At 39.9% G+C, this 8,767-nt stretch overlaps 1 protein-coding gene across 2 annotated transcripts in view; it reads left to right on the top strand.

Moving 5' to 3' along the window:
- The window catches only part of LOC128733411 (ras-interacting protein RIP3), a 54,959-nt gene extending 47,051 nt beyond the window's left edge, over positions 1-7,908 (top strand). Inside the window, exons 5-6 of one of the 2 annotated variants that reach the window (XM_053826982.1) lie at positions 4,163-5,061; positions 5,120-7,908. In XM_053826982.1, the coding sequence (XP_053682957.1) occupies positions 4,163-5,061; positions 5,120-5,440 (1,220 nt within the window). In that variant the 3' untranslated portion in view covers positions 5,441-7,908. The remainder of the gene's footprint in view (positions 1-4,162; positions 5,062-5,119) is intronic. The other variant, XM_053826983.1, reaches the window with a different exon arrangement.
- The last annotated feature ends 859 nt before the right edge of the window (positions 7,909-8,767 follow it).

The following is an 8,767-nucleotide window of genomic DNA, read 5'->3' on the forward strand; positions in this document are numbered from 1 at the left end:
TGGTTTTGTTTGTTTTTATTTGTTACCTAACAAATATTTAGTTTTAGTTTATCATCAGTTTTGACTAAAAGTAAGTTTCTATTTTTCGAATAAACAATACCTTTACAGTACCTGTGGTTATGTCAGAACGCCCAATAAGGCCGTATTCTTCAACTTATATTTCCATACAAAATTCTTTAAAATTCAGGGTGTCAATTATCCCTCAAGTCAATTATCGCTACCAGAACATAGGTTCTACCGATCCTTTTTTCTACAGCAGTGAACACAGCCGTTCATTCAATTTCTGTTTTCTGCTGGCTTTTTTAAAAGTATTGTACAGGTTTGGGTGGATCTTAGATATCTGTGTTATTTGGTCACGTTCTACGTGCCTGCATAGTTATTAGACTTATGAACTAAAACAAAATCTAAAAAGTCGAGGTCTTCTGTTTTCCTAGAAAACTGCAAAGAATTTTTTTTCTACGATACTTAAGTTATAATGGTTTAGAAATGAAATCTAACTAAAAATAATTCTGTACGTCCCTCATGCGTCACCGGCACGCCTATTGTGGTAGGAAGTGGAGCCATTTAACATAACTTTGTTTAGATGTTTATGAAGAACAACTGGTGGTGCAAGTTTTGTTAACATATTCCACAATGTTGCGGAGCAGTACAGAATGAAACTCGAACGACGTAAAAAATATTGTCTGCTAAGCAAAGCAAAGCCTAGGTTGTTGTTGTTGTTGTTTAATGTGGTTTTAAACAGTTGGTCATTCACCATAAAGCCTAGGTGCTACATTCCGTAATCGAAACTGGACCTTCTGTTTTTATACGACAGACTTTGCAGCCAGCTGTTAGAGTGCAGGACAATTGCAGGGCCAGTTGCTACGAGCTTATTGACTCTAACAGCCTCTCCCAGTCGAGATTCGAACATACGACGACTGGCTTATTAGACCAGCGTCATACCTCTAAGCCAACTGGGAGGTTAGCTAAGTGCTATAAATGTCCAAATCAACAGCGCGTAATGTGCTGAAGGGTTATAAAGAGTACCTAGGCGTGTAATGGCGACAAAGGACATTCACGTAAACAGAAACTAAGAACCGAGAGCTGAGGATGAAGCTATTGAGGTGCGTTAAAAAGTAGAAAACCACGCACAATATCCTCGTTCGAGAAGGCTATAGGTCTTACAGAATTTGAATCAGAATTTGATAGCTAAAGGCCCAAACAGAATGCTGCGTCAATGCATCCGTCAGCGTCAATCTGACAGTAAACCCATGGGAAAACTCAGAATAACGCTAACGGACGCGTTAGCGCACTAACACAGCATTCTGTTTGGCCCTTAAGAAGCGTGCTAGGTGTTTGTATGAGCAAGTTTTGATAAAATTCAATGGATGTGTTTTTTTGATAGACGACGAGACCTACGTGAAAATTGTTTTGTAGCAACTTCCCTGTCAAAAATTTTACCTTGCAACTGGGCGTGGCGATGTGTCAGGCAAGTATAGGCTCTTATATTTATACTGATTAATTTGCAAAGAAGGCCATAATCTGGCAAGGGACATACTGTGTAATACTCTGAAACTTAAAATTGAATAAAAATGCTGCAATCCAGTCATTTATGGTTTTTTTGCGACACTCTAGTCCCGAATTATAGGTTGTTCTATGCATCCATATTAACTTTTGACTAGGCTTTAATGATGTCAAGGTCGATAGTAGTTGGCTGCTCGCGATTCATACCTTCGATAGCGATGTTAAGGGGGCATAGTACTTTTTACACCATAATTTTTGCCTTATTTCAAATATTTTTATCTCGATAATGCGAAAGGCCAATCGAATCGGGTTTTTTGCATACAAAACATTGCATTTTATACTAATGTTTACAATTTTGTTTTCATATGGGAACCCCTTTCATTTATCCCCCTTCCCCTTTCACTTACGGCTCCTTCAAGATAGTCATTCAAAAATAACATGACTTGGTACCATGGATTGGCGCTGGGGGCTTATCCGAATTGAAAAATTCCAAAACGACATAAAAGTATATTCAATTATCTTGTGTTTGACCCATCCTTTTTTTAAAATTCGAACCATAACAAAATGGTGGAAATTCAAACATATAAAAGTAAGGTTTTTAGTCGAAAAAATTGACTTCAAACATTTCTAAAAATACAAAAATTGCAACATCGATAAAAGGATGGGTCAAACACTAGACAATTTGGTGGCTTCAAAACAAAAACAGAATTATGAGAATTGCTTGAGCCGTTCTTGAGCTATTTATGGTACCGATTTTCAAAGCTGGTTTCGAGAAAACGGCGTTGAAGTTTTTATTCGCTGTGTAAACGCTCCAGACATGCGCGGTACAAAAAGCTGTAACTTTGTCAATTTTTGCAATTCATCCAAATGACTTCAAACACATATGGTCAAAACGTTAATCTTTCAAAATAATGATTAAAAAAAAAATTCGGTTTTTAAAACTTGAAAAAGTACTATGCCCCCTTAAATAATATTCCCGAACGCAATAAATTATAAACGCGTCCGGGGCACATCACTCACTCCAGGCTAGCTTTGATTAGCCGCGTCACTATCCGGGAAACCGTTTTCGTGCATTTTCATAATTGTTTGTGCTTGACTATATCGTATGCTGCCCTGAAATGTACGAAAATATATAGCGTGGGCAGTTGTACTTCCGAAATTTATGGAGGATTTGGAGGAGAGTGAAAACTCGAATCTAGAATATCACCTTGTTGCCGGTGTTGATCAAAATTATCCAGGGAAGTACAATGGCTAGTGGTTTTATGCCATTCTTGTAGAGTTCTGCTGCAAGTCGGCCCTTTCCGGCGGATCTATTATTCTTCAGCTGGCTGATTTCTAGCCGAATCACTTCGAGATCGGGAGCCGTGGCGCTTTAATCGTTTGTGGGCACTTTTAGGTTAACTTCCGTTCCGTCTTTTTCTGTAAATGTAAATTCGAAGTATTAAGGGGGACCCTACTCTGGAAACTCGAAAAAATCGAATTTAATTTTTTTTGCATTTTCGAGACGCTTATACCTTCAGAAATGTCATGCCAAAAGGATTTTTTGATATCTGATTTTACTTACTTACTTACTTAAACTTACGGCGAATATTGTGGAGTAACCTCAAGGGAAGTCCATTGCTGTACGAAACTTTGAACGCGTTTTCCCCGAAACCATGTTTTTTTAGCTGGCGGTACGTGTATGAATCTCAACTGGGAGAGGCTGTTAGAATCAATAGGATCGTAGCAACTGGCCCTGCAATTATTGTCCTGCACTCTAACAACTGACTGCAAAGTCTGTCGTATAAAAACAGAAGGTCAAGTTTCGATTACGGAATGTAGCACCTAGGCTTTGCTTTGCTTTTTACGTGTATGAATTATCTAATGAAATGAATTATCTAAATTGTTACGTAGCTGTTTTTCGATATCTCAATTTTTCAATTTTTTAGGAGCTCTTAATCGGTGATTTTTGATGAAAAAACACCTTTCTTTTGGAAAAATTGCCGCCATTTTGGTAATTTTTCGAATTTTCAAAAACCGCTACGTAAAACTTAGTTATTGACCTATAGCTTCAAAATCATCCTTGAAATCCGTTTTACGATCATCCGTTGGTTCCCGGCACGTACCGCCAGTAAGAAACTATTTTCTAGAGGGTATTCAAGCGCCCACCTGCCACCAGTATAATAATCACTATTCTGGTATCCAAAAAATACAAAATATATCTTCAAATATACCTTAACATATAACCAAAATACTCCAACACTTAACTATAATTCTAGCAACTGAAAAAGAATTTACGAAAATCTATTATTTTTCGGTCTACCAGAGTAGGGTCCCCCCTTAAAGCGTTGAGTAAAGCGAGCTTCATTGATATTTGTAAATATACCTGTAAACATACGTAGCTGCAGCATTAGTTCAAATAATGTGCACATTCCAACTATTAAGACGGGAGTCATCTACAACACCATATGAAGAGACTATTAAGATTTCTCAGTACGCCGTTGGCGCAAATATATCAAACATGCTACGGAACGCTGCCCTGTGGACATCCACTTTTAACTTACCTTATTGTAAATACATAATGCGCTTGGATGCAAATATAAAACAAATTGCCTCCGAAACTATCCCATAAATCTTATTTTTTAAGAACGAATAACAATTTGATTTTTTTTATTGTTAGTTGCAGAAATGGCTAAGATTGCTCTTGGTCTTACATCCGGCCAATCTAGCAGTACGAGCGGCACGTCAACGATGTCGGCCAGTGTGGAATCGTCGTCATCGGGAAGCGCACTGACGGCAGTCAAACGTGGCCGCCTGCTGATCCGTCAGCAGCGAATCAAGAAAGAAAGTGATTCATCTTCGTCTGGACAACACTACGGATCCGATCTAGACACACCGGATGGGGGACCAGTATACTCGCCAAATTTGCTCGCAGTTCCGGGACACCATCGTTTCGAACGGCAAATTTCAGAACCGATCATTTCATCTGCACCCACTGGCGCTTCCCCGGAAATACGATCCGTGGGTGTCGACAGGCCTCACGCTGGACATCTGCTGAGCGTACCACAGCAAGCTTACCTTGTCAAACAACATTCCCATCCGCTGCTACCTAGCCAAACCGCCGGTTCCCTCGGAACGCATCAAACGTTCCAAGCGATTTCGTCTTATTCGTTACAACGTCAGCTCTCTCATCCGATAACTACCGTTCAAAGCTCAACCCCGCTTACTCTTCTTACCAGCAGTAGCGGCGCTACACACTACGTAACGCCTTCGTCCGTTAAAACCGATTCAGACGACGAAGGAACTGCAGTCGCCAGCATCCCACAGATCCATCTTCAGTCTGACCGAACAATGAGCCCAACAGTGGTTATTGTTCCCGAAGGAGAATCTTTGCCGCAGCACCATACGGCTTCGAGCAATAGCAGTAACGCTTCATCTATTACCACCACTACTGCAGCAACAAACCCAACCGCAACTACCACGAGTAGCTCTGTAGCTCTACTAGCCGATTTGGCCACACCTCATAGCGCAATTCGCGTTAAAGGAGAAGAGCTATCTCGTTCTGCATCATCTCCATTGGTAAGCTATATATTATTGTCACCATCCTATGATAAAGTCTTTTGTATAATCATTTCAGACAACTTCTCGTTCAGCGGATATCCCTGGGCTGGACAGCCAGCGGTCAAGTCATTGTCCGGTAGTGCGAGAGGGACCAGCATTGGGTTGTAACTTCTGCTGGAACACAATTGATGCTCATGGACGCATTTTGCGACGAAAAACCAAGTACCACTGCCCCGAATGTCAGACCAATCTCTGCATTGTACCGTGTTTCCAAGAGTACCATGAGCGTCAATCTGCCGAAAATCCTGCTCCTACTAGTAACGATAGTTCCGGCCAAGGTGTTAGCGGGAGCAGTAAGTCGGGCCTGAGAAATTACCCCAAGTCAGGATCGATGTAAAGTTTGTTGTATTTGCACTGAAAAGTGACCGTTGGTGATTTATTGTTCGTAGGAGATAATGTTCCCAATTTGCGTGTTGCGCTCACCGAAACACACCGGATCGCTCCCCCGATCTCGGGCTCGGGCCCCGAAAGCTCGGAGCACCGTGATCGCATTACAGTTTGTCGGTGGAGTGAACGGGAAATTAATTTGATTTTTTGGCAAAAGCCCTCCGAATCCTTTGAATGGGAGGCAAACGATACTAAAATGAATCCCGTTGGAGAAAAAAAAAACGTAACGAAGCCTTAATTTTTGGTGGAAATTTTGAAGTAAAAAAACATGTAACTTTGTGAAAGTTACGTTTATGATGTGTGTAGGTAGAATTACCAATCGGTGTTGATATAGTAAGTATTTAGGAACGTGACATTTTAATTTGAAGTGCAGTTTTTTCCAATTAAGTGGAACGGTTGAGCTGTGCTTCAACCGCAACAGTGCGTTCTCTTGGGTAGGTATTGTGTTGTTTTAGTTCAAGATCTTACTTAAAATTTAGATGTTTCACAAAATGAAAAAAAAAAAAACAAAAAAATGTTTTAGGCCTGGTGTCCCGTTTTTTGCATTAAATTGTTTTATGCGTGTATTCGATCGATAACCGGAGACGTGATATTTTCACGTTTGTTCTCAATAACTTTATGTTGGTCGTAGAAAGTGTTGTCAGGAATCCTTCTCCCATACGCTGACTTTCTTCTATCAAGAAACACGGACGCCAAATTTGATTGAGAATGGTCCAGGCATTCCAGAGCCATGGCGGAATCTACATACAATCATACATACATTGACATTTATATAAATGTAGATGATAGACGTTTCAACGTAATAGGTGATGGTACAGAATTTTACGAAGAATCAAAAGTGAAGCTGGATGAAAAAGTACTTTAAAACACAAATCTGCAATGAAACGACAAAATGTGTCACAGTATCATACGAACCAACCGGACATATTTTTTCCTGCATTACTATGAGGTGTTCAATGAATACTATCACATCAATACTGTTGAATTTAACGCTTTCAGTAGGTATTTTTTAAGATTTGATGTTATACAATTAATATAACTTTGTGTCTATTCAATTGGATTTTGAATGACGCGAAAGTTGAGAAGCATTTAATGTAGGATAATACGTTCGTGGTACTCAGAAGTCTGACTGCGTTTGAGTAGACGAGCAATAACCATCTTCACGATTTTGCATACTATCGGCGGGTACATGCATCTAGTTATTTATACTTTGCAGTGGATTGAATAACAATATTTCCGTATAAAAACTATAGCAAAATGGCAGCCATGTGACGAACGATAAGCTAAGCACGGCCGTTAGCAAAGCAACAGCAAATGATGTTATGGTCCTGCAAATACGGCGCCGTAAAAGGGTACATCGGTTGCTTCATTCAGGTTGTTGAAAAGTTCGAAAACTATGGAAAGGTTGGTTTTGTGGCTCGATAATTGTGTTACTTAGAATTAAAATTAAAACGTCTTCTTTGATCAGATAATTAAAATCGATTAAAGTTGAGAAAATCGTAAGTACGGAAAGCGAAGTCGAACGTAGAAGCGTTAGATACGCCATCGAGCCATTCCTTTCCTCGCATGTTCAACATGTCAGTGTGTTTTGAATAAAATTAAGTCTTGTTCATGTGCAGAGCTGGTTCATAAATTAGTGACGAAAAAGTATCATTACCAATTTCCCTACAGTATCAGCGTCCCGACAGAAAAAAATCTGCGATAACTTTAATTTAAATCAGCATTTAAAATGGACAGATAAATCACAGGATACTGACAGCTTATAAAAAGTGTATTTATTCATGACGATCGACGCGAAATTACATCATGATAGTATGAAGAGATGGGTTTGCAATAAATCACCATTTACCGCTGCGCAACCATTCGCCATTTGAAGTCGAAAATGAATTTTCGGTAGAAATGGCGGTTAGCGGATATCGATGTGACACTGAATTGAAAGTTGGCGGTTATTGGCTTACCGTATTACATGAACACCATTGCAATAATTTTGGCAATCCAGCTTTTTACGAGCCATAATGACGGACCGTATACTCTGTGTTTTGCAATTTCCTAAATACATCGCACGTTTTCTTTTCGCACGTTCACGGTAAAACTAAAGGAACGTGCGAAAAAAAATCATTTTTGAAACAAGTATTACAGATTGTTGATGATCACAAGCTGAAACTCGTTTACTATAAGATTCTATTGACTTTGTACGTCTCCTCCTCCCTAATTGCTGATAAAGTGTCTCCAGCTCGCGGTTCATCCGCTTCCGCCACTCTCCGTTTGTACTCCGCCAAAAATAGTTTGGCAACACCTTTCGTTCAAATACAGCAAGTACACTTTTATCTTCCGTAAGTAAAGTTATAGTTTCAAGTCCGTTGAAGGTTACCGTTCTGATTAGTGCTTTGTACATTGTCAGCTTTATACAAGGTCTGGAAGAGCACGCGCGGTAATTACCGCCATTGAGTTGATTGTCTTTTCTTTAGATGGTACAAACTACACCTTCTATCCTTTTCTCCGATAGTTGGTTTTCTTTTTTTCCAAAATTCTTGGAATTATCCAGTGAAGTGCCGCTGCTAGTGATTTCTTGCCGTGTTTGTAGAGTACTACCGGCAGCCGGTCTTTTCTGGCGATTCTATTGATCTGTAGCTACCTGATTTCTCAACGGATTCCTTCGAGATCGAGCACCGGGACACTGTTATCGTTTGTAGGCACTTCTAGGTTAACTTCTGTTCTGCCTTTTTGTGTAGTATCGCCAATGCGATGCCCAAGAGGTGAATACTGCTTCCAGCTGTCGACCACCTCGTGCTCGTTTACAATAAGGTTTCTCTCCTCGTCCCTGCAAGGCATCGTGCATCCGCATTTTCTCATAGAACTTGCGCGTGTCATTAGCGTCTTGTGTGTATAGAAGTCTTCTTTTCCTTCTAAGATTTGTTTGAATTATACTCATTCATTCCTTGAGTCAGTACTATCTCGGTACACTAAGAAATTTGAGTTTTTTAAACTGTAAAAATTGGGATATTGTAGAATTCAGCATGACGGAAGGGCCTGAGAATTAAGGCTTGCGCTTCAAATAGTCATCCTCGTTCAAAAACATCTATATTCCGCGACGAATTTTGCCCTCGCAACACTCGTATCCTCTATCGTCTCATTCTCCATCAAAATATTCATGTAGCCCTCGTTGTAGCACAAAGGTGCTACTCTCGAGTTTGTTTTGCTCTTTCTGTCTTGTATGTCTTCAAATCATGCATAATCCGGTGGATCATTCCAATATTAGTCTCAAATTTTTTAACCA

This window comes from Sabethes cyaneus, chromosome 2, assembly GCF_943734655.1.
Source record: "Sabethes cyaneus chromosome 2, idSabCyanKW18_F2, whole genome shotgun sequence".
NCBI lineage: Eukaryota > Metazoa > Arthropoda > Insecta > Diptera > Culicidae > Sabethes > Sabethes cyaneus.